The sequence below is a fragment of the Ambystoma mexicanum genome, chromosome 11 (genome assembly GCF_040938575.1).
Source record: "Ambystoma mexicanum isolate Mex_15411 chromosome 11, UKY_AmexF1_1, whole genome shotgun sequence".
In the NCBI taxonomy this organism is placed as follows: domain Eukaryota; kingdom Metazoa; phylum Chordata; class Amphibia; order Caudata; family Ambystomatidae; genus Ambystoma; species Ambystoma mexicanum.
The window spans coordinates 831739057-831765540 of NC_090934.1; the positions used below are offsets into that span (position 1 = coordinate 831739057).

Here is a 26484-nt window from a genome sequence, read left to right on the forward strand (position 1 = left end):
TATATCAGGGGTTCGCGTGAAGTTTTTCACGAGATCGGGCCTGGGGGAGCGGGCTACGTGTATATCAGGGATTCGCGTGAAGTTTCTCACGCGATTGGGCTTGGGGGAGCGGGCTACGTGTATTTCAGGGGTTCGCGTGAAGTTTCTCACGCGATCGGGCCTGGGGGAGCGGGCTACGTGTATTTCAGGAGTTCGCGTGAAGTTTCTCACGCGATCGGGCCTGGGGGAGCGGGCTACGTGTATTTCAGGGGTTCGCGTGAAGTTTTTCACGCGATCGGGCCTGGGGGAGCGGGCTACGTGTATTTCAGGGGTTTGCGTGAAGTTTTTCATGCGATCGGGCCTGGGGGGGAGCGGGGTACCACTCACCATCTGCCTTGCGTGTAGAAGAACGCATAGCCAACACCCGCTGTGAACTAATAGCGTGTGAACCCCAACGGATGGAAAACACACGCACCGCACGAAAAGCACGTACAGAGCAGTTCAAAGGCACGCGGGATCTCCAAGCCCTGCCAGGGCAATGCCCATGCGCGAAACGTCACAGACGTGCTTACGCTGTAAGGGCCTTTGGTCCAATGAAATTGCGTACGCGTGCTGACGCGCTTACGCGCTAAGGGCCTTTCCTCAAATATCACGCTAACGTGCAGGATTTTCACGTGCCAAATCACTCCGTATCAAGCTGGCCACGCGAAAACACACGGAAGACCATGCTCCTGCCCAGAAGGCCGAATGACTGCCCCCCCAGTGCCCCGAGTAGCCTCCCACGTGCCATCTGCTGCTGCCTGCCTGCCTGCCTGCTGCCAACGTGCCCTGCCATTTGATGCCTGCACATCATCCATCTGCAGGAGTCCAGTTGCTGTGTCCACCCCTGCTGGAACAGAAGACTCCCGACTCGGATAACATCGCTCCACAGCCCAGCCCCAGGACCCAGTTGCCCACCCACTCCTGCCCCTGAGGTTGCCATGTCGGGCACATCAACATCTGGCACCAGTGGCAACCCCCGGCCAGAGGGGCAGAGGGGCACCAGCTTCACTGCCACCGAAGTTGGTGTCCTGGTGGAGCAAGTCCTGGGGCAGTATGATGCCCTCTTCGGATCGTCCCGCGCCAACAAGGAAGGACGGGAGGGGATCTGGGCTGACTGTGTGGTTGCCATCAACGCGGAGGGGGTGCAACCCGCACCATCCAGAAGGTCAAGAAGCGCTGGGAGGACTTGAGGTCCAGGACCCTCATAAAGGCCTGGCGCCTTGTGGAGGGGGGCCGGGGCCGCATGAGTTCCATCCAGATGAGGGTCCTGGAACGCGTACACCCAGCGCTCCACGCCCAGGTCCTTGAGAGGGAGACCCGTCTGGAGTTGAGCGGTAAGTGGCCAAGCATTGCTGTGTGAGACAGGGCATGTTGCAGTGTGCTGGTTGTCTGATACTTGCCTGTATGTGTGACATAGGCCATGTACGCATGTATGTGTGCAGGGACATCATGGTAATGCATGTGCGACCAGTAATGTGTGAACCGCACAGTTGTTGCATGTGTTTAAATGCGACATGGGGAGCCCTATGCAGATTGTACACATGAGAGCATGGCAGTCTCTGTTCCTGGACATGGGTGGGGGTGAGGGATGGGTGCTGATGCCAGGTATGCATGTCTGTGTGCCTGACCTGCATGTCTGTGACTTGTGAATGCCATGAATGCATGACACATGTCTGTGACAATGTACAGATTCACTGATGCAGCCTAGTCATCCTTGTATCCACTGTGATTGGGGTGTACGGGGCCAGATGGATGTGACTGAGGTGAAGTGTGTGCATGTGATAGGCATGACCCATGATGCATGTGAGTTCCATTACATTGTATGTTTCGAGAGTCCATTGGACATGTATGGAAATGTCCATGGCATGCACCATGACTGTCACTGTGTGTGTTTTGCCTGGACTGACACATGTGTTGTGGAGGGACATGATGGAAGTGTACTTTAACAGTGGCACTCATCTGCTATTGCTTCCTGTCTAGGGGACCATTGTACAGTACCCTGATGCTTGTGTTCTATGTCTCCCTCTACGCAGCGGCTACTGAAGAAGAGGGCGGGGACGGCGCTGTGGAGCAAGGCGGCGGGGATGCCCCCACGGCTGCAGCGGAAGGGGTGGGTGAGCCCCCACAGGGGCCTGCTACGGTGGAAGACGGTGAAGAGCCATCCAGGTTGGTGGTTTCCACAGAGGAGGAGGAGGCCGCCACTGAGGCGCACATGGGGCCTGGTGGGGGCATCCCTGCTGGTGCAAGTGGTGCAGTCCAGGGGCAGGGGCAGGAGGCAGCACAGGTCACCGTGGAGGGGCCTGTGCATGTCGCTGTCCCTGACCCTGTGGGTGCACCACCATGCACCAGCAGGGATGCCCCGTCCCAGGCCCGTCCGCAGGTAGAGGGGAAGTCCATGTCATCTGACTCCCCTCCACCTGCGGACGAGGGGACCCCTGGCCGTATGGAGAAGGTCCTGATTGGGGTCGCAATGCGCACGGCTGTGATTCGTGATGCCGTGCGTGCTTCCCAGGAGGAGCACGCACGTCATCACGAAGAGCACCGTGCCGATGTGGCCCAATTGGGATCGTCCATGTTCGGGGGTTTCCTGCATGTGTCGGCCAATCTGGCAGCCCTCTCCTCCTCTGTGGAGACTATACGCCAGTTGTTCTCCTTGCCGTCTTCCGGCCCAGATGCCACCAGGGCCCCCTGTGGACCTGCCCTGACCAATGCAGCCAGCTCGTGGGGATCCCATCCCTGCCACAGTCGGGAGTCGGAGGTCCAGCAGGGGTGGACACCACAGCAACTGTACCCCAGCAGATGGAGGATGTGCTGGCATCATCAGGCAGGGCACGTGCACAACGGCGTCGGTGGATTCCATCAGCCTGGATGCCGTCGTGCTGGCAGAGGCAGTTGCGTCAGAGGCAGCAGCAGAGTCAACGTGGGAGGCATCATTGCTCGGGGCCATCAACATCGGAGGGGCAGGCATCGGCCGGAGGGCAGGAGGACCCAGGACAGGAAGTGTCTTCCGTGTGGCTGCGGTTGGGCCATCAGATAGGTGCGGAGCGGCGGCGGGCGGAAGAGGCGCGGCTCACGATGGTCAGGGCGGAGAACTCCATGCGGAGGGCCCTGAGGCGGGCCGAGTGCCTCGAGGCAATCCGCAGGGGGTTGGAGGAGCAGATGGCGTCGTCCCTGCGGACCCTCGGGGCCATGGAACAGGACCGCCTCCGGGACATAGACGAGGAGTTTGATGATGCCCTGGCCCGGAACACCACGGAGTGAGCCGCTGGGCTTGCCCGCCGCCTTTGTATATAGTTCTTTAGTTTTAGGTTTCATTTGTTTCTTCTTATGATTTGGAGTCGACGGACACAGCTCCACTTTTTGTATATAGTTGCATTTTAGTTAGGGTTTTTTGTAGGTTTCCTTTGTTCAGTTGGGCTCATGGACCCTGGGATGTTTTGTACATAGTTCTTCATTGGATTGTTTTATTTTTTTATTTTTGATTTATTCTCCATGGAGCAATGGTCTTTGCATTTATTTTTATCTCTCGGATTGATTTTATTTTTAATGTGACTTTGAACAACATTTTTTGGGATTTGGATTTGTAGTTTTGATTTTTTTGGACGGACATGCAGCTTATCTTTTTTTCATTGCCATTGTAGTTTGTTTCATTTCATTTGCATTCAATTTTTTTTAATACAATTTTGTTTTCATACTTCACTGTGTGGTATCAGCTCATTGGTTTCATGCATGTTGGGTATTTTCCCATTCATTTGCAACCATTGTGTGTGACGGACATGGGTTCATTTGCTTTATGAACATTGGGGGTGTAACATGTAATTTCCATTTCCATGTGGGTGAATGGGTTACTTGGTAGGGCCTTTTGGCTGTGGATGCTGACCATAACGCACATGATTGGGGATTGTGAGGACCTGGGTGCAGGGGGACATGAGTGGGGGCCTGGTGGAGGCTGCCCCTGCACTGCTGGGGGGTGGGGTGGTGGGAGACATGAGTGGGGGCCTGGTGGAGGCTGCCCCTGGATGCTGGGGGGTGGGGGTGGTGGGAGACATGGGTGGGGGCCTGGTGGCAGGTGCCCCACAGTGCAGGGGGGTGGGGGGGTGGGAGACATGGGTGGGGGCCTGGTGGAGGCTGCCCCTGGTGGCTGGGGGTGGGGGTGGTGGGAGACATGGGTGGGGGCCTGCTGGCAGGTGCCCCACAGTGCTGGGGGGTGGGGGTGGTGGGAGACATGGGTGGGGGCCTGGTGGAGGCTGCCCCTGGTGGCTGGGGGGTGGGGGTGGTGGGAGACATGGGTGGGGGCCTGGTGGTGGGTGCCCCTGCACTGCTGGGGGGTGGGGGTGGTGGGAGACATGGGTGGGGGCCTGCTGGCAGGTGCCCCACAGTGCTGGGGGGTGGGGGTGGTGGGGAACATGAGTTGGACATGGGTGGGGGCCTGGTGGAGGGTGCCCCTGTACTGCTGGGGGGTGGGGGTGGTGGGAGACATGGGTGGGGGCCTGGTGGAGGGTGCCCCTTGTGGCTGGGGGTGCAGGGGGACATGCGTTGGTGGGCAGTAGTGCAAGTTGACATGTGGGTTGGCTGGGGGGCATGGCCATGGTGGATGGGGTGCCTGCAGGATATGTGCAGGGTAGGCCCCTGTGGTGTGAGCCACCTGCAGGGGCCGTGGAGGGTGTAGAGGGAACACCTGGGAGGACCCACACGTGCAATTCACGTGTGGTGCTCCCCGCGCACCCCTGAAATACACGTACCCTGCTGAAATCGCGTGTGGAACTTCACGCGCACCCCTGAAATACATGTACCCTGCGGAAATCGCGTGTGGAACTTCCCGCGCACCCCTGAGATACGCGTACCCTGCTCGCACGGGCCCAATCGCGTGTGGAAATTCCCGCGCACCCCTGAAATACACGTACCCTGCTGAAATCGCGTGTGGAACTTCACACGCACCCCTGAAATACACGTACCCTGCGGAAATCGCGTGTGTAACTTCCCCTGCACCCTGAAATACACGTACCCTGCTGGAATCGCGTGTGGAACTTCAAGCGCACCCCTGAAATACACGTACCCTGCAGAAATCGCGTGTGTGGAAATTCCCGCGCACCCCTGAAATACACATACCCTGATGGAATCGCGTGTGGAACTTTCCGCACACCCCTGGAATACACGTACCCTGCTGATTTCGCGTGTGTAACTTCCCCCGCACCCTGAAATACACGTACCCTGATGGAATCGCGTGTGGAACTTCCCGCGCACCCCTGGAATACACGTACCCTGCGAAAATCGCGTGTGTAACTTCCCCTGCACCCTGAAATACACGTACCCTGCTGATATCGCATGTGGAACTTCAGGCGCACCACGAAATACACGTACCCTGATGGAATCGCGTGAGGTACTTCCCGCGCACCCCAGTGATACACGTAGCCCACTTGCTGTGCTGGTACAGGGTTAGCGCAGCCCTTTGCGCTGGATTGGGTATATTGATGGCTTTTCCCTGCGCGAGAGGCGTTCTTAGGGGCGTAACTGGCGCTGCTGCAGGGTCGCTGCGCCACTGTGCGCCACGGCTGGTTTTGGTGGCTGGAATCCATGAATACGCTGTGCGCAGAAATGGATTTTAGCGCACGCGGCTGGCGCAGCGATTCGCACGCGCACACTGTGCGCCAGCCGCGTGCGCCACTTGTGCGCTGGATTCTATGAATTACCCCCTTAATGTTGTAAAAATGGCATGCAAAAGCATGAAGGAAGATCCAGGACATTGCGCCTTATTTCAGTTTTAATTTATATTTATTCTCAACGGGATCTAACCCATTATATTTTCCATGAATAAGAAGTCAATGAGCCCCATTGTGGTTTAACATATGAGCCCTAATTTGAAAAAGGCCTTCAGTGGCCGAAACATGTGTAATTAAACAAGGGCACTTTTTTGAAAAACTTGTAAAATGAGAATAAATATAAATTAAAACTGAAATAAGGCGCAATGTCTTGGGCCTTCCTTCATGCTTTTGCATGCCATTTTTACTATTTTTGACAGCTTTATCTGTGGCTTACCGTCGGTCCAGTGATTTGCGACAGAAAAAATCTTTAGGAATAGAGAACTGTTGTATTCCAACTAAGTTTGAAGGAGTCGCCCAACAGACCAGCTGTAACTACAAGCCCAGCTTTTTTGTCCTTATCTACAATTAAATGTTGATATACATTCTGAAAGTTAGGATTGACAGAATTTGAATAATGAATCGCATACTCTAAAGAATAAAAAACGTATTACTGCATTCGAAAGATCACTCAACTGATGTTCACAAATGGGATTCACCATTTGTAGGTTTTGCCAGAAAGACACTTTGGAAAAATTGCATATCTAGGAGAAGAATGAATGCATGTTATTGGCACCCTAGAGCCGCAGGGCCCTTTTGCAAAAGAAATGCAGTAGACTTCTACCTGGATGAAAGAAGGATGGATAGATAAATGATGAAAATAAGAAAAAATATTTAAAAATAAAAACATAAGCTGGAAGGAGAAGTAGATTGCTCGAAGCACAGACATATGGAAAGACAAGATTAGGAAACAAGACAGCATCAAGAAACGTTTTTCTGTCCAGATTGCCAATGTTCACTTCTCATTGGCGGTGAAGGACTTTTCAATAGTCCAGATGACAATTAAAGGATGCCTCAAAAGAGCCTACTTTCATGTTAGTCTTCCATGACTAGCTAACAAGGCCTGCTATAGATTCATCTATAGCAAATCATGGGGAGTCCTTTGTTAAAAGCCCTCTCTTTTTCTCCAATATTTAACAGATAACCCACTACTTACACATTTTGTGATCAGCTTGGTTTGGACCGAAAGATAAATGCTGTTTGCACATCACTCCGGCTGGGTTGAGTGTCTTTCAATCTTATCAATTGAAATGGGCCACAACACCTTGGGGTTAGGGGCAGTGCTCTGAATATGAAAGTTTGTAAGTGGTCATTCACTGTTTCAGCTTCCCCTCTGGCTGCCTTTCTATGCAATTATGTGTAAAGGCCAATAGAACTGTCCCTTGAGGATCTGCTCCTCAACCCCTCCCATCATTGCTCTATTGAGGATCTTGCCACAGAATGAAGTCACAAGGCAAAGCTGATACTCTGCACATATTCCCTAAGGAAGAATCAATCCTCAAAAACTAAAGGCTGTGTCACTTTAAATGTGTGCCGGCCTGCCAAAGGCTGGCCTCTTTGAAAGTGTTAACTTGTCACAGAAATATTTTCCCTGCTGTCGGGTCTTTGAGGTCTTTGGTGTGGGGCAGCGATTGTGCTTGGTGATTAATAAATCCTGTTATGTACCTTCAATGGTAAAATCATGGAAATCACCCATTGGAGTTTGGATTTGGAAATCTCTCCTTGATAATCTGTGCACCACACAGCTGCCTTATATGGATACCCTTTTAGGAAAGGGGTCCCCAAACATCCTTTGCAATGGGACCCCAGTGGCCCACACATCTTCTGCCGATCCTAATGTCACTAATGGGGCCGAAGAGTCTCTTGCTTCCGATTTCTCTGTGACACATAAGAGGACATAGCATGAATACTGTCTCACACCATACCCAGCAGAATCTTTTTTAACTAAATGTAAGGTAGTATAAGGAAGTGGTAAAAGCAAGCCACACTAAATGATAGAATCAATGAATTCATGTTAATAGTACTCGGTCAACTCCGACCTTTCATGCAAAGCATAACATTCTGCGACAGTGCAAAAGGGACGCTAAATTAATATGTGACATAAAAGTTAATACATGTCCTTATGTTTTGTGCCTCACTTGACTTTTAGGGAGAGAAACTGAGATTAGATGAACAGTTGCAAAACAGTTCTGAAAATGTCTGCAACTGCCAAAGATATAAATGTGGTAAGTAAAACACACCAGTGTGCACATATTTATGTAATACAAAGCTTTAATACTCATGGCATATATGTTCACTGATTGTTCAAAGAGCCTGTCTTGGAAATGCGTCATTCTATAAACTCCTCATTCTAAGTCACGAAACAAAAGGAGAAATTATTGAAGATCCAGGGCCCGATTATCTAATATTTGCACGGGTACTAAAATATGACCAAATGCTTAGATAATCAGAATGGAGCAAGTGGGCTTTGTCACAGTATGTGTTATCTAAAAAAAAGTGTTCACTAGGGCAAAAATGAATCAGACCGTTTTATGCATTCTAAAGAAATATGTTTACTCCATTACTTTTTATGTTGCCAAGCAAACAGTAAATAAACCATACTGCTTCATGTTTGCTTTAGTGAAATTTGTTTTCGATAATGTGGATTCGGGCTAAACCTGTTTGCTGAATTCCATACTATCTAAGCAGCAAAATTGGTGATAAATAAATGTGCTCTATTTTGTTGCATAAGGGCAAAGCTTTGATGATCTTGACCCTAGTGTATTATAATCATCGAACATAACACGTGTCTTTCAAATGTCTTTGCATTTCACCTCCTTGTTTCTCTGTTTTTGCTAAAAAAGTAATATGTCTTCTTTGTTGCAGATAATATTGTTATGCTTTGAGAGGCCACAGTCTTCCCCACTTAAAAATAAACTTCCCACTAAAAAGACATTCTTGGTTAAAAACAAAATGTCAGAGACCTGTAAGGCTTATACGTTTAGAAAGAGCTTACTACGTGGCTCCAAAGTCGAAATGATACTTCCAAGTTCAGATGTCCCCAGATAGAGGTATTCTCTGTTCAGTCAACAGCTACAGGTGGCGTAATTTGCTCTAGTGATGAAGGCCTGCATGTGAGATAGAGGTTAGAAACTGATGCTGCAGAGGGAAATGCGTTGAGTTATGATTTTTGTGCCTGTTTGCAAAAAGAGAATTCATGAAGTCGTTGCAAGGGAAATGCAGAGATGGTTAGTGGAACCTGTCTATGCAGTTGTTGTACACCACGATCTGCAATGATTCACTCCAAACTCACATAACTAGAGCAATAAAACAGGAGATAAAACCTCCTAAAAAAAGACAAATGCAGGACCCATTGGAACGTATCACTGTCAGCCATTATGCAACATCCCGTCCCTTGCCAAGATTTTGAGGGGACGAGTCACAAGAAAATTACAAAATCATAATGAGGCTATGTCTCTGGTTCATCACCGACACTCTGGGGTCCAAACAAACTGAGGTGCAGACACTCTAGGAGACAGTAAATCATCGCAGAGACTAGCAACCACATCCTTGGACACAAAGACATCTTTCCAAAAGATTAGGGACAAAAATCAGAGAGCAGTGCTAATAGTCATTGGCTTGTCAGCAACTTATGGTACCATAAACCAAAATATCCTTAGCAGTAGATTTCACAATTCTGTGGGAGTAATGGAATAAGCAGTTTATTGGATCACATCCTAACTGAAGGAATGATTGTTTAAAGTAAAAGTGAGCAGAATATTGACTAAATACACATCAGCAAAATGCAGCTTCCCACAACTGTCATCCGTATTGGTATGTCTCTTACATGCCCATGGGCACCTACTGGCCAAATTACTAGACAGCCTTACATACTGTGTCAAACTCTATGACATGCAATTGTTATTCAAAGTCTATGACGAACCCTCATCAAACAACTACATCTCTGATTGCATAATTACAATCCGGTACTGGATGAGAGCCAATAAACCTGCAGGTTTTGAAAGTGTCTGCGTGTTTCTGTAAAGTGTGTGTTATCTGTGGGACTTCTCAGAGGAGGTGGTTATCCATGTAGGTAGGTTTGCCAAGGTCAATATGGTGCTTTTTATTTGTTCGGGCATCAGGACCAGGTTGCACGACTTCCACGAAAGGAATGTTAGGGTGAAGAGGAGACAGCAATGGTTCTGTATGTAGAGGAGACAGGGTATCTTGTAGATTTAACACGCAAGTCCATCAGACGCCGGTTTGCTCCAAGGCAGGTAGGGCCACTGACCTCCACTAATGCTGTCTATGATTCTGTAATTGTAGGATCAATATGTGCACCGAAACGAACAAAAATGTCCCATAAAAAATGTGATCATCATTAACAAGGACAGGCGGTCCTTAGCCTGGGATGTAAGTGTGTGTTGTGTAGTTCCTGGTATGAAGTTAAGATTCAGGTTGGTAAAAGCAACTTCAAGGTTTCACCATTCAGTATTCCACAGAAACACAACTCTAACTTCATTTGTTTGTGTGCTTGTCTTCCAGTGAGGGACAAGGTGTGCCTGAGTAATGAGAAAGGGGTTCTTAGACCTGGACAGAGCATCGTCGAGCACACACGAGACGGCCTTTGCTACTCTTCCTACTGCACTTCAAAGATTGATCCAGCCACAAAATACCATCAGCTCAATGTTACCTCAGTGAACTGTGGAGAGAAGTGTCAACCTGTAAGAAGTTAATTATATGTTCATTTAAAGTGTATCTATCTTTGCAATTCACCACTAAACACCCCTGCATATAGGCATTGCAATACATCCAATAGTTAGAAAGGATTTCAGATTTAAATGAAAACAAAATATTTCTCAATTTTGTTTGCAAATCCATCCTAATCCTATCAGATGGAAAAAGGTAACAATGATGTGACAAAGCACTATGTTGTGCAGTGAGTTTGTTTGGATGCACCCAGGTCAATGCACACAAAAACATAATGGGGAAAGTGGTTTTTAAGAAAGATTTGTATGACTGGTCATTGTAAAACCATCTTTGTTGACTATAACAATATAAAGAGTTTTTTGTTAAATGTTTTTTATAGGCACGGATGTATAGATGCAGCACTTCATGCAGGTCTAATGACTTTGCTATGAGATACTGTGTAAGGCTATGTACCCTATTCCCAATGTCACTGTAAAATATACAGTTTGGGCACATCTCCCGAGACTAGGGGATGAATGGTGTGACCTACAGCACCCCCTACCTGCTCTTCTTGGTGAACCTCCCCAAACAGCTGTTAACACACCTGAAGCATCCCCACACCCACGTGTGCCTGAAAAACACCTTATCAAATGGGTGAACCTCTCAATCAACTGGGCAACAGGTTTCTATATGCTTCACCAGCGTAATAATCACATGCTGTATTCAGTGTTTTTTGTTATGTATTCATGCTAATATTTATAATGGTAGCCCACCTTATTTCTACAATCAATGCATTGCAATGTCCAAGGAATATGTATCTTTATTATTCTAGTGGTTCTTTGGTTATGGAGAAACATCAAAAATCGAATAGCCTCCACTACATAGACCCCACCCCACAATCTGGGACAATAAACATGCCGTTGTGATCAGTATATTTTTGTTCTAATTAAAGTGATAAATCGGGGAAAAGTAAGTGATACCTTAACATAAAGTGCTAGTGAAATCACTTTTAAACATCTACAAATAACTGCATAATACAATACGAATGAATAAACAGCAGCCTGTCTATTTTGTCTCACTAACATTTTCATTTACATTCACACAACAAATACATAAACAGACGTGAATTACTATTATAGAAAATGTGCTCAAATACTTTTACAATACAATCCACCTCTATCTAAATGGTATTTTCAATATAGGAGACCAGAGGCCAAATTTGGATTAAATAAACGATTAGCAATTATGATTTCCAACCAACAGTCAATGAGATGGTGAACTTGGCTGTGCAAAAGAAATCCTATCAAAACACTATTTTATGGTATTCAAAATCCCTGTTAATGGACGGACAAATACATTGGACAAGGTTGGGACTTTAAAAATGCCAATGTATGAAAGGGTGAAATTTAAATGGTTTAAAAAGGAAAAAGGAGTTTGCAGGAAATTAAATACTTTGAATAGCTGGTTTGTACATTTGAATTTCCTATTCAAATACCCCTGTCTATTTCCCCCTTCCACTTAATTTTCTTTGGGAAATATTATGACATTTAATCATAAAACAGGCAGCTTCATACAGACATGCTTAAATCCCATGTCGAATTAATTACATTGGATGAAAGAACCATAGATTCTTGGAGTCACCGCCTTTTCTGATTGGTTCCATCCACTTTCTCATACCCACCAGGACCCTCGCTTCTATTGGCCTGTTGAATTTGACATGTCATAACGGGATGTCTCTAGTACATACTAACCTCCACCCTTATTAGTGAAAACTATTTTTGAAGTTGATATATTAATTTTCTGAATTATCCTACACATGTAGATGTGATATTGCTGAAAATAACATATTTCAATTTATAAGAATATTCTAAATTTGGTGGTATAATTTATGTTTCTGCCACATACTGAAGCTACTACAATATGCAAGTGATGTACAAATAATACATTTAATATACCATTAAATATGCACAGGATTCTCATTTGTCTTCTGAATTCAGCTCTATATTTAGATATTCAATGAGGCAAATGGTTCAAAAGTTAAAGCTGTAATTCTGTTTTCCAGTTGTCATCTGTCCTGTATAATGTTAAAGTCGAAAGTTGTCTATGCATTAGCTGATTCTTGACTGTGTACCCAATTCCCAAAGTTACCTCACTGAGAAACTCAGCATCTCCAGAGGTCTACGATCCACCAGAAGTAAGGACATGTGAAAACTTAAATTCCACCCGTGCAGGAAGGAAAGAACTAGAAGACATGCCTTCTCTGTCTGTGCCCCAAGACTCTGGAACTTTCCCCCTTCAACAGCAGACTCATCACCTCACTTTTACAGTTCAGGAAGGAGCTCATGACGCTCCTCGTCAGTCAATGGCTCTTCCCTAACAGCTAGGCCCACACACCCTCTGCTCCCCACCCTTCCTGAGACTGGTTGATATGCTCTCCACTGTTTCTTACCCTGGTTGTTTATAGATTCCTTGCTGCTAAATTGCCCCCTCCCGCTCACCTGTTATTAGCTTGCCGCTCCCTTGTTTCTCTGCTTCCCTCGCTTGTTCTTCCCCTGTAATTGATAAGTGCTCTGTTGTTTCCTGAAGTTATGTCTGTGCTCAGTAAATACCATAATAATAATAATAATAATAATAATAATATTGTGTGGCTTGATCATTATCTGTAGAAACAATTTGTTATTTGAAAAGGACATTTAACTTAACAAGAAAATGAATTAGTAATCTAGTCTTTATTACTAAGTACCGAAATGTTTCCAATGTCATAGGTTAAGGACCTCTATTGGGATATACATTTTTGTAAATGCTCTCAAGTTGTCAGCCATACATCCAGTAATTACTTGAAAGAGGTCTTTCAGATTAGCTTGGAAAAATAAGACTAGAAGATGTGATTTTCGGGTGCAACGTACTTGCATTTAAATGTATTTCTTGTAGTTTGTTAATCAAAACATATTAACTTGAGTAAACACAGCTTTTCTGTGTATCTTGCATATATTGATGTAAGTGATATGTTAATAGAGATCTGGAAATTATTTTGAAGAGAGATGAATAATGGATATTTATGCACATATAGTTTCATGTGAATTAAATTTCCCATGTTATAAGTTAACAGAATGTCAATAGTGCATGAGATATATACTGATGAATGTTAAAGAGAAAGGGCCAGATTCTCAAAAAAGTGAGCATCTCAATGAAATGCACAATGATGCTAAGATCTGCCAGTATGATTGCATATTTCACTGTGCTGCACAAATCTGCAAAAATGAGACTAAAAATTGTGAAAAAAGGCTGCATCCAGCACGGTGTGTATGCTGAAAGTACATTAACCAGGTACACTCAAAAGCAGAGCAAAATAGGTGACACTTCATTAAAAACTTGCCCATATGTTCATTGGTGCATACAATGTGTGCAACCTGCCCCAGAAACTGCCACAACGCAGGAAGAAGACCTTGAACACCAGTAAGAAACCTAAAACTTCATCCATCTCCTTCCATCTTCATCCATGCCCCTAACATGACATTCACCAACACTGAAGGTTGCCAAGAAGGTGGTGAAGGACACATGCACAAAACTTCACCCAAGATTAGCAGAATATCATGCTAGCCTATATTGTTGATCATGAGACTACTCTATACAACCTACAAGAGAAAATGGCACACCTTGGGCTCAACTCACATGCAACACAAAAGAGGTTACACAAAGATGGGGCAACCTCAAGCAGTGAACAAAGGAGAAGCTGGCTCATGCCAGTGGCACAGGGGGCAGAGCAGCAACAGACCACACCCTCTCCCCAGCAGACGAGGTAGTAGCAGGCATACTAAATACAGTGGCATTAGGTGGCATTGGAGAACCTGGCCCAGCCATACAAAAGCAAAGTGAGTAAAGCAATATTATGATGAACTCACTTTTCGGTGATGAGGCCTGTACATACATGCAAAAAATGCATTCCAAGGGAGCCCTAGGAAGTCTATCCCACTGTGCCCCCGTACATAGTCAACCCAGTCCACACCATAATCTCACATGCCTTGCCATGCAACATGCATGTACAATGCTCAATATCAGCAGGAGTGTAATATCAGAAAACCTAGGCATGTCAATGGATTGGCATACTGGTTCTCTGTTGTGTTGAAACCGTTTAGTTACCTCCCTACTATGGATTTGTTAAGGTGCCTGCTTCTTAATGCTCGTTCCCTCGTGGCTCACACACACAGAATACTGCCATGATAATTAATCAACCATCTACCAGATTGCATGTGTATCACAGAAACTTTGTTCAGTGCCACATCAGCCTCTGCTGTAGTCCAGCTGTAGTCCAGCTTCTCCCGGATAATTTTAACATCTTAAAGACTATCGTACTCCTCCTCACTCTGGGGGGTAGTCATTATCTTTAACTCTCTTTTTGCGGGTATGGTACTCCCGGTAGACCATAGTATCCATATGGAGGATTAACTTGTTCACTTTAATATCTCCTCTGATGTATTTATATATTTTCTGGCGGTTTATCATCCCTCAGGCTCACACTCCGTATTTTGTGATATGTTTTTGGAGCTGGCACCTGATCTGCAACTTTGCCACTCTTATCTTATAATCACTGATGATTTTAACCTAAAATGTAACGATCTCCTTGACTCAAAAATCCACAGGTTTATTCAGTCTATGGAAGATCTCACTCTCCTTCAGTCAGTATCTGGCCCCACTTACCGACTTGGTAACACATTGGATTTGATGTTCTCCTATGTGACCAATAATGCAGTTTTTCCTGGTCTCCCAATTGTATGGTCTGATCACTACCTTATTCCTTTCTCATGGATCCTCCCCTACCACTGGGGTATAGCTAGACTTTCTGTTGGCCCCTGATGTGACTTGCATTCTGTTTCCCTATTTGCTATATCAAAATTTCTGTAGAGGCCTCCTGTTTGGATTGCTCATCTATAGATGTTGACACTGTTGCCTACGCTTTGTCCGCCGCTGCAGATGCTCTTGCCTCTCTTGGCACCCCCAAGCCTATGGCCCATATTTCTCAGCCTTGGTTTTTTTCTGACCAACATTGCGTGCTTCATCCTCTCATGCAGACAGGCAGAGCAAAAGTAATGCAGGAAATATGATGTGGCTGATAAAGCCAATTTGTGTTCTGCTCTATCTATCTATCTATCTATCTATCTATCTATCTATCTATCTATCTATCTATCTATCTATCTATCTATCTATCTATCTATCTATCTATCGTATGGGTACATTTGCTTCTAAATGATCCTATATTTCTAAACAGGTGGGGAATTCAGTACTCTTCCCACTTCATTGTGGTCCATGTTCCCTGTTTTTACCACTGTCGATATTTTGTCAGCTGTTTCAAAGTTCAAATCCACATCCTCAGTTATGATATGATATTGCATTTATAACACGCCTGTACACAAGTGTTTCTAGGCGCGACAAGATAAGCAACGGGAAACAAAGGGAGGACAAAACAACAATCGTACTAGGCCTTGTGTCACTCAGATTGTGCAAGAGCAGGGAAGGGGAGGGGAGAAGTGCCAAGAGTGGAGGGAGGATGGATAAGTGCAGGACAAAGGAGAAAAACAAGAGTGCAGCCAATGGGTGGCAAGTGCGGGTACTCATAAGTGCAGCCACCGGGTGGTGAATAAGTGCAAGAGAGCAGACTCTAGGGTTACAGATACAGACCACAATTGCAGGGGAGCCAAGAGGCAGTGCTGGATTGCAGCTGGACAGGCAGGGACCTGGGGCCAAACTCAGAGGGTGACCATTGCATGAATCAGGCAGGTGATCAGCAAGGGAGAGGAAGAGACAAGGTAGAAGCAAAGAGAAAGGTCTTGCATCGCTTCCGGAACCAGAGATGATTCTGCCCAAGATTCAGTGAGGCAGGGAGGCTGTACCAGACAGAGGCCCCAGCCGAACAAAGAGATCTGCCCCCAACTCTTTGCTTGGAAAAGCGACTGACCCTCAGAGAGTTGGATGTGGAGGAGCAGAGAGCTCGAGATGGCAGATATTTAGGAAGAGAGAGTTTGAGGTAGTGTGGTCCCAGGATCCAGAAAGCCTTGGTGACAATGCAAAGGGTCTTGAACTTGATCCTTGCTGCATGTGGGAGCCAGTGAAGAGATTTCAAAGCTGGAGAGATACGATCCCTGGGCTTGAGACCAAGGACAAGTCTTGCAGTCCTATTCTGGATGAGTTGTAGAGGACAGAGAAAAGAGGCAGGAAGATTTAGAAAGAGGCTCTTGCAGTAGTCCAGCCTAGAGAGGACCAGAGCTCTGGAGATAATGAGCTTCTGGGGGAAAATGAGGAAGGGGAGAATACCTCTGAGGAGGTGCAGCTGCTTGTTTGACTTCTTAGAGAAGTCAGAGATGTGAGAAGAGAAGGAGAATGTGTAGAGGAAGATGACCCTGAGGTTCTTAGCCTCACTGGTAGGAGCCAGAAAAGAGCCCAGAGTGGGCAGCCACAAAGTAGGAGGAAAGGACGGAGCTGGTGTTCCGATGAGGTGGATCTCAGTCTTACTGGCATTAAGGCAGAGCTCATTGGGAATGGGGAGGAGGTGCAAGTGGATCTAGGTCACCTGGCCTAAGCCCCACCCACCTGGTGCCTTCCATGTTGCTGCTCTTTTTCCCCACTTAGCAAGCCCCTCCCACCTGGTGCCTTCCTGGTTGCCGCTCTTTTTCCCCACTTAGCAAGCCCTGTCCACCTGGTGCCTTCCTGGTTGCCGCTCTTTATCCCTACTTAAGGAGCCCTCCAGCCTCTTTTCCTTTGCAGATGGGGAGCAGGTGCAAGTGGATCTAGGTCACCTGGCCTAAGCACCACCCACCTTCTTAGCCCTGACTCTTCCTTCCTGCTCTTAACCCTTAGATCAAGGTTGTCTGTCACCCAGGCATCCAAAGCGAAGGGCTGACGAAGAAAAGGGCAATTCCTGTTTGGACCTGTTCGGACAGGAGCTCCCAGGGCCCAACCCCCTGCTCAGACAGCAGGTAAGCATGCATCAACATGTGTTAACTCCCTCTGTTTCCAACAGGCCATCCCCACCCCCTCTAGTCCCCCTGTGATGTACCCTTGTGCCCCCCCTCCCTTCTCGCACACAGGTGTTGCCTCTTTTGCTTAATTCTTCTACCCTGCTCCCCCTGCCCCTCCAGCCTACTTCTGCAGGTGTCTGTCCTGATACATTTTGGTTTCACCATCACCGTCTTGTGGCCAATGCTGGATTTGACTTTTATGGACTTCATTGATTCACGGTGCATCACCCTTTCTCAATTCTCATGCTGGACTTCCTTTGCATCTTGTACTCATGGTGGCCCTGAATCATGCTGTTCCCATCTTCATCTTGTATCCTGTCATTCAACATGATGTTTTACTAGTGACTTCTGCAATTGTATTCGCTCTCCACTCTTGCTTCTCTGCTCTTTTTGACTGCTTACACTCTGTTCTTTCCTCTCCCTTTCTCCCTGTTCCTATCTCCTCCATTCCTCCCCTTACTTTCTTCTATGCACTTACTCTATCAGACGTGTCCCTGCACCTAGTATGATAGCAACCTCGTATGTCTCCTTCCCCCTCCTCTTATTTGTCCCCCCACCTCTCCATAACCATCTGAAATGTCGTCAGGCCTAGTACGATGGTCGCTTGTTTTGTTCCTCCCCTCCCTTTCTGCACCCCTCTCCCTCACCTTTTGTTTTTCTCCGGCTGCACCGGAAATGTTATCAGGCCTAGTACGGTAGTCGCCTGTCTGTTTCCAATTCCTTCCCACTCTCCCCCTTCCTTCCTTATCTATGTCTTAGCTCTTGCACTATCTGAAATGTCGTCAGGCCGAGTACAATAGTTCATTTCACATCCTTACTGTTCATGGCCTGTAAGAATGTCATTGTATTTTCCAGTGTTCCCTCCCTTGCCTTGAAGCGCTTTGAAACACATTGTGTATAGGCCCTATATAAATAGAGTATCATATCATATCATATCATATCATTGATGGCACACCACTCCTGAATTGTGGAAAGACAGTCAGGAATGAGAGAAGGCATAGAGGCAGCTGAGGGGAGCCTGAAGGAGAGCTGAGTGTCATCCGCGTAACACCGAAAGTTGGAGCAGAGGGCGGCTATGGCGTGAGCAAGAAGTGCCAGGTATTGGTTGAACAGCCAGGGAGAAAGATAAGACCCCTGGGAAACACCACAGGTAGAGAGATAGAATAGAGGAAAGACCCCAGTTGGGCCTCGGAGGGTCGATCAGTGAGAAAGGAGATCAGCCAGACTAGGGCCTGATCAGTAATAACCAGGTTATCATGGAGTCGGTTGAGCAGGGTGGCATGGTTGACCGAATCGAAAGAAGAGGAAAGATCGAGGAGAATGAGGACAGAAGGAAGGTTAGAATTGAGGATTGGGAGCAGGTCTTCACGGATGTTCAGGAGAGCAGTTTCTGTGCTTCTGGCTGCTCTGAAGTCAGACTGATGGTCATGGAGACAACCAACAGATTCAGTGTGAAGGTTAAGCTGGGAGATGGCCAGCTTTTCAAGGATTTTCCCAGGAAAGAAGTAATGGAGATCGGGTGATAGTTGTCCCGACAGGAGGGAACAGCAGAAGGTTTCTTAAGAAGGGGGTGCACAAGGGAGTGCTTCAGTGGGGAGGGGAAAGTTTCAGTAGCGAAAGCTTGATTGCAGAAATCAGCCAAGGCTGGAGCAAGGGTGTTAATGTGGTCCTTGATGGTTTTGGAAGAACAGGGAAGAACCTGTTTTGATGAGTCTTTCATAGATCATACTTGTCTAGAAACGTTGTCAGGGGTGAACAAAGGAAAGGGGAAGAGAGGAAGCCACAGGAGGGCCAAGAAAGGAGGTGGAGGATGGAGAGGAGGAGAGGGTGGACAGGATGTCCTGGGTTATAGTGATGAAATGAGAAGCCAGGGCCATGCAGAGAGCCTGGGAGGAGACAGTGGAAGTAGAGACTTCTGTAGGATTGGCCAGCTCCTTTCAGATTCTAAAGAGTTCGGCACAGTTGTTAGATGGCACAAAGATGCCAGCTTGGATGTGAGCTCTCTTCTTAGCAAGTACAGAGAGTCTGTATTGCCTTTGGAGAAGGCATCAGGCCAGTTTGTCAGAGGATGTAACTGTTGTCATCCACTTCCTTACAGCCACTCTACACTTGCATTTAAGGGTGAAGAGTCGTACCAAGAGTTGCACTTGGATTTGGGCTTCAAGCGGATCCTCATGACAGGGCAAATAGATCAAGAGTGTCAGAGATAGAACATTGAATGTTAGAAAGGGCTGTGCCAGGGTATGAGTCAGTCAAAGGTGTAGACGGAGGAGAGAAAGTGGAGGCGAAACCCTCAACTGACACGCGCTTCATTAGTCAGATGACCGAGAAGATGGGTGGGAGAGCTGGAGTTGGCTTGGCCTGAGGGGTAGAGAGAGAGAGAGATGAGAGGAAAGGAGAAAGTGATCACTCCAGGGGAAAGGAGTTGTGAGAGGTTTAGAGAGGGGACGGTCTGGGGAGATCAGAACATCCAAGATGTGCCCTGCAGATTGAGTCAGGGAAGAGGGGTGAATAAAGAGAGAGAGAATCACAGAGGTTTCGAAAGAGTAGAGAGGACAGGAAGCATCCAAGTGGATGTTGAGGTCTCTAAGGAGGTGAGGTTGAGAGGTAGAGGCATGGAGGGAGGAGGCGAGGTCCACCTACTAGGAGAGGAAGGAGGTTACCTGGCCAGAAGGCTGGTAGATAGTGGCCACAGTGAGAGAGAGGCCAGGAGAGAGATAGCCTGCAGACCAGGCATTCAAAGTAGGAGTAGTAGAACTACAGAGGCAGGGATCCACTCCGGGAAGATCCAGGCTACACCCCACAGGAATGGTTGCTTTTGGCCATGGAGAGGATCTTGTAGCCATCAGGGAGGAGAGTGTCAAAACTTGTGACACATCTGGCTCTAAACCACGTCTCGGTGAGACCGAGAACATCCAGGTCGTGTCCTTCAAGGAGACGGCAGATGTCAGAAGAGTGTTTGACAGCTGAGAGCGAGAGTTGAGAGTGGCAATGTGGAGCAGGTTGCCATCTTTGAAAGACTTCTGTGGGGGGGTAAAGGTTTGGGGTATGCCTTGAGGAAGTGTAGAAAGAGCCCAGGGGTGGGCAGAGGAGGAAGCAGGAGTGGGCAAGGTAGCCAAGGAGGAGGAGGAGAATGCCGGAGAAGTGGCAGAAGAGGGAGGCAACAGGGCAGCCAGGGAAGCAGTAGAGGGTGCCAAAGAGGTGTCAGAGGATGGATGATGCAGATGAGCCAGAGAAGGGAACGAAGGGACAGCAGTAGAAGAAAGGAAGCTGATAAGGCTCGGAAGCGTCTATCTAAAAGGAGGAGGTTGGCCTGAGGGCCTTGGACCAAGATGGTGCCATTCAGATAAACATTAATGATGGTCTTGGAGGAGTGGAAGGGGCTGAGGAGGGCCTCCCTCTGGGTGCCAACCTTAATTGGTGAATAGGAAAAAGGAGAGAGCACAGAGACCACCTGGAGGGTCCATAGGCCTGGAGAGGGAACTACAAAGAGAATGTCGGTGAGGGTCTGTCTGGAGGAAGCGCTGATGTAGGTATCAGCAATAGGAAGGCCTGGGTTGGAGACCAGGATATACCTTTTGAACTTCTTCCTCCCAGACTTAGTGAGAAGGACAGAATAGTCAATAGAAAAGCAGTTTGGGAAGATAGGTGAGACAGAGAGCACCATAGAGGATGAAAGAGAAAGGGTGGGGGCAAAGGGGGTCTGCAGAGTGGGGTGACACTAGGGTTGGGAAACAAAGAGGAGAGGAGCAAGTGGACAGACAACTCAGAAGAAATGATAGACAATTAAGTTCACGTGGGACCTAGATGGAGGAGTGGACGTAGCAGATGGGCAATAGATTACAAAACCAAATTAACAGAGCAGATGACCAAGGGAACCTAGAAGAAAGAAGTGCGCAACCGAGATCCAAGCAGTACAATGTGAGGAGACCACCATGAAGTAGAAGTTCAAGTTAAAGAACAGCCAAACGAGGGAACCTAGAGGAAAAGAGTGAGAACAGCAGGAAAGCAGGCAATACAATGTGAACAGTAATCAGGATAACAGGGCATCAAAATGGAGCAGTTGACAGAAAAGAGCCTAGAAGAAGATAGAGCACAACAGAACACAGGGCAGTATGATGTAATCAACAATCAGGATAACAGGGCAACAAAAACAGATCAGTCGACAAAAGAGACCTAGAAGAAGGAACAGCACAGCAGAACACAGCAATACACGAAAGGACATGGAAGGGGCTGGGAAGAGGAACAGGGCAGGGGCAGGGGAGGATAAGGGCCAGCAGGGGAGCAAGGATGTGTGACTGGTCTAGGATTTCAATGGAGCGCATGCGATCAAGGGATGCGGTGGAATGCATGAGGCCTTAGGGGCAAGTGAGAGCATGCGATCAAGGAAGCGCGCGAACCACCGGATCGATGATGCACAGGGGTGCACACAGGCCAGGGGGCAAGCGAGTGAGCGCACGTGATCAAGGATTAGGAGGGAACCGTGCGATCAAGAGATGCGCGGGAGAACATGCAGCCTAGGAGACGAGTTGACACAATTTCTCTATTCATAGTGAAAGACATATTGCCTCGCATCTGCCCTCTGATTTCAGCTGCTGTAAACGCCTTCTTTTCCTATGGGCTGATTCCAGCCCCTCTCAAACACACCCTGTTGTTGCCTCTTTTGAAAAAACCATCACTTGACCCGGCTATCCCTGGTAATTTACATCCTATTTCTCTTCTTCCATTTTTAATGAAACTTCTTGAAACTCTGTTTGGTCCTCTGCTAAACTCTTTCCTTGAAAACTCTTCCTTTCTTCATCTCAATCCAGCTTCTGCCCCAGTTGAGGCATGGAAAGTGTGTTGGTCTCGGTGGTCGATGATCTTGCACTTTTGCACGATCAAGGTGGGGTTGGAGCATTGTTACTCCGGGGTCTTTCCAATGCTCTCGACACCATTGACCACACAGTCATATTAGATCACCTCACCAGCGCGGGCCTTTCTGGCACTGTCATCTCCATGCTTTCGTACTTTCTTGCTGACAGGACTCGTTCTCTACCCCCTTTCCATTCCTCCCCATCTTCACTCTCCTGTGGTGTCTCCCAAGGCTCTTCCCTCTCCTCTGTTCTGTTTAATGTGTACATCCAACACTTATTAAGCTAATATTCTCCCAAGGCTTCAGCTGATATTCGTACGTTGATGACACCTAAATCTTGGTTCATCTAGATCTGTCTGTCCAGGACACGGCCACCAGATTTCTGTGGTGTCTCGAATACGTGGAGAAGTGGATGTCAGACAATTGGCTTAAACTCAACGGGAAGAAAACTGAGGTGTTGGGTCCCCCTTCCACAGTGACTTTCTGGTCATCTGCCTTCTGGCTCTCTTGTCTTCAGGCTTGTCCCACTCCGGTCTCCTCTGTAAAGGATCTTGGTGTAACATTCACAATTCTATCTAAGTGTGGCACCTACTAACATTCACAATGCTATCTTAGTGTGGCATTTGCTAACATTTACAATTATATTTAAGTGTGGCACTTGCTAACATTTACAATCCTACCTAAATGCAACTCAGGCTAATGTTCACAATTCTAACTAAAAGTGGTACTTGCTGTCATTCACAATTCTGTCTGGGTCTGGTGCAGGCTAATGTTCACAATTATATCTAAATATGGTACTTGCTAACATTCACAATTCTGTCTGGGTCCGGTGCAGGTTAACATTCCCAATTCTATCTAAGTGTAGCACTTGCTAACATTCACAATGCTATCTAAGTGTGGCATTTGCTAACATTCACAATGCTATCTAAGTGTGGCACTTGCTAACATTCACAATTCTATCTAAGTGTGGCATTTGCTAACATTCACAATGCTAATTAAGTGTGACAATTGCTAACATTCACAATTCTATCTAAGTGGGGCACTTGCTAATATTCACCATTCTATCTAAGCGAGGCAATTGTTAACATTCACAATTCTATCTAGATGCGACGCAGGCTAGTGTTCACAATTTTATCTTGTTAAGCAGGTTAGTGTTAATATACTGGTCTGCTATGATCTGAGGGCGGGTAGAGTGGCAGGGCTTCTGGAGTAGAGTGATTGCTCTGCTCCCCACCCAGGCCACGCCTACCTTGATGGTTGCTGCTGGTTGACGGCTGGCCGCTGACCTCCTCTCTTGACATCTGCAGACACAATCTGGAGCCGCCTCTGTGGGAGCCGCCATTTGCCTTCTGGCCCTTAGCCGCAGGGATTGCAGGGGCCGAGGGCTGCCCTGGGAAGGTCAGTTATGACCAGGTGCACGTACACATCAGGGGAGGTGGGCGAGTTGGGAGGCGGCGGGGGAGGGAACGACTGGGAGAAAGCCAGACACACACAAATGACTACACCCTAGGGACTGCACACTCTACATGCAGGCCAGCAGAGAAAAACAGGGTCAGATGCTACAAAAACACAAGGGAAACCCATCACAATCAATAGCACAAATTGGTCAAAAAAACTATTGAAAAAACACTTAAACCCCCTCCACTAGAGTACATGAAAGATGTCAAAAACGGATTACAATCAATGTACAACTACTCACTGAGCATCAACCAGCCCCGAAAGCTGCTAAGTCGTTTCATTTTCCCTACCAGATCCTTCGATATTGCAGTCCAGAAGGCAAGGCAAACAAACCTCATTAAATAACAATAGTTTTGTATTATGGGGAGTAATCAGATTCTTCTTTTCCAAGTACGTTGCAAATAAATTGCAAGTCTAAAAGCACCAGTGTCATCAGGAGGACACAATGGCATCATTGTACAATGGACAGAATAAAACAAAGTGGGCTGAAGATTCTGCCTGACCACAGAAACAGTAATTATCATTTACATACTTTGTTCTGGATCAATGGCAACATATGGCTTTTATTTGCAGCGTATTAGTGTAGCTCATAACACGAGAGCGGTGGTGAAAGTTATTCACAAAATCAAAATACACAGCCCTCCCCGTTAGTGGTGAGAGGGGTGGATACTATCTTAAGATCAATTTTGCAAGATTCATATCCTCCCTCATACTTCTCCACAAATACAGGAGTTCTAGTTTGAATTCCTTTGCAGACATATTAGCAATACACGCTAGGTTGGAGAAACCATGTTCCAGTCACAGAGCTGAGAGTTTTGAGCAGAGAGCTTTTTTATATCAAATAACTAAATCAACTCTATCGACGTCACCCAGGGAAAACAAGTGGATAATCTGATCTTTGGTTAGATTATCTTATTTGCCCTTCCACAAAGAGACACAAAATAAGAGGTTTGAGCTTCATGGTGTAGGCGATAAAAGGGAGTCTTGTTTAAAGAAGTGTTAAAAGATGCTGTCAGAGGTACTCCCAGAATACAAAAGTTAAGAGTTCTACTCTCCTTGAAGTCCCCCCACATCACCTGCACCCAAAGTTCACTGCCACAAGCACCTGTAGCTACTCTCTTACCCATGTAGGTAGTTAGCATATTGCTAATGAAAATAATTTGGCAGCGATTTGGCAAATCTGAAAAGGCCGCCAGGAGATAGGTTCCACCCTTGAGTCTGTGGCCTTCAAGGAGGATTATAGGATCACAGAGAGGTTTTTGGGTAAAACACATTATATAGCATTTGCCAACATCAACCTTCAATCCCCAGAAGTCATGAACCTGGAATACTCCTCTACAAGAATTTAAGGGACCTCGGGTTCCTGGCCAGCAGAGCTGCATCATCAGCATAATTCAGGACAGGAATCTTGCTGCTTGCACACATGGGTACGTCAGCATTAAGAGTTTACAGAAAAGTCAATAGACCATTTAAGTACAAGTTGAAGAGAAGGGGTGCAAGTACACACCACATGCAAAGCCCTTTCTCCACATTGATAGTGCCACTCACTTCGTCCTTGTTACCACACCCGACACGACCATAGAGTCAGAGTATATGGCCTCTAATGTATGCAGGAAGGCGCCAAGAATCTGCATATCACACACAGCTCTATATAGGAGTCCTCCACCCACCCCCCATCTACGTGATCAAATGCTGAACGAAGGTCCATAAAGGGCACGTTGACCTGGGCTTCTGCAAAGAGAACATACTTTGAGACTGACAAATGGACCCTGGAGCTTTATCTGATCTTTGTCGTCCAATAACTTGTTCAAGCTCCCCAACAGTAAAGGGGTCTAGTTCATGTGATCAGAATAAGATACCTCTGTGCCATCCATATCAGCCTTACTGCGCACTGTAAAGGGAACTAAAACGTGAAACCGTCTTGCTCCAAGACAAAAATGTCAGATTTGTGGCTGTCCAAGGTCCAACCAGAGCAGTTCTTGAAGGCAATCTTCCAAAAAACAAAAAGAAAAATAATACCATTGTTAGATGAGGCAGCTTTGCACAGCAATTCCCAATTGCAGCACATCTCTAATCTTGATGATAGTTCATTCCTATAGTCTCTGTGGCATTGTCCAATACTAATATTCAAAGCATCTACTTTAAGAGCAACCAAAAGAGTCATTTTTCCTTCCACCTCTCCCTAGAGCCAGGACCTGGCCTTTCCTTTAATAGGGGCCATTTTACTTTACTAAAAAGATTCCCACATTTCTTGGTGAAAAAGGAAAAGCCTCTAATCAAGTAATGTGGTGTACTATTCATGTTTAAGTACTCCCTGAGTTCATCCTTACTCAAGCTAACCACTTTCCCCAAAGAATCTTCTGTCCCATCAGCCCTCCAAGATACGGCTCTCCTATTATATCTACCCATGAACGCTAGAAATAAGTATGGTCATCTGTTTGTTGGCCCCAGCACCATGCTAAGAAGGCAATAATCTCTGGCTGCTTAATCAAGGACTGCAAAATCGTCAGTACAGTCCCAGCAGTGCATTGGGACCAGAATATATTCAATTATACTATGGAACCGGCCATTATTGATGGTTAAATTGCCTGCAGATGGCAAATCAAACCTCCCATTGATGGTGTGGTAACCGTCCCACAAAATAAGGGCACTTAAGTAGTAAGTGTATCCATTAAACAAGGATTTGGGATCGAACGATTTAGCTCCTCTTTATCAATCAAAACATCCTCCTCCGACCCCAGTCTGAGAATGAAATTCTCACCAATGATTAAAGTAAGGTCAGAGAAGTTAAAGGTACCATCATTTTGCATAAATTCCTTTAGAATCTTTA

The 26484-nt window shown here is 46.7% G+C and overlaps 1 protein-coding gene across 1 annotated transcript in view; it reads left to right on the top strand.

The window, feature by feature from the left end:
• The window catches only part of OTOG (otogelin), a 1239067-nt gene that overhangs the window by 1016302 nt on the left and 196281 nt on the right, over positions 1 to 26484 (top strand). Inside the window, exons 47-48 of the mRNA XM_069625375.1 lie at positions 7810 to 7885; positions 10185 to 10363. Of these exons, the coding sequence (XP_069481476.1) occupies positions 7810 to 7885; positions 10185 to 10363 (255 nt within the window). The remainder of the gene's footprint in view (positions 1 to 7809; positions 7886 to 10184; positions 10364 to 26484) is intronic.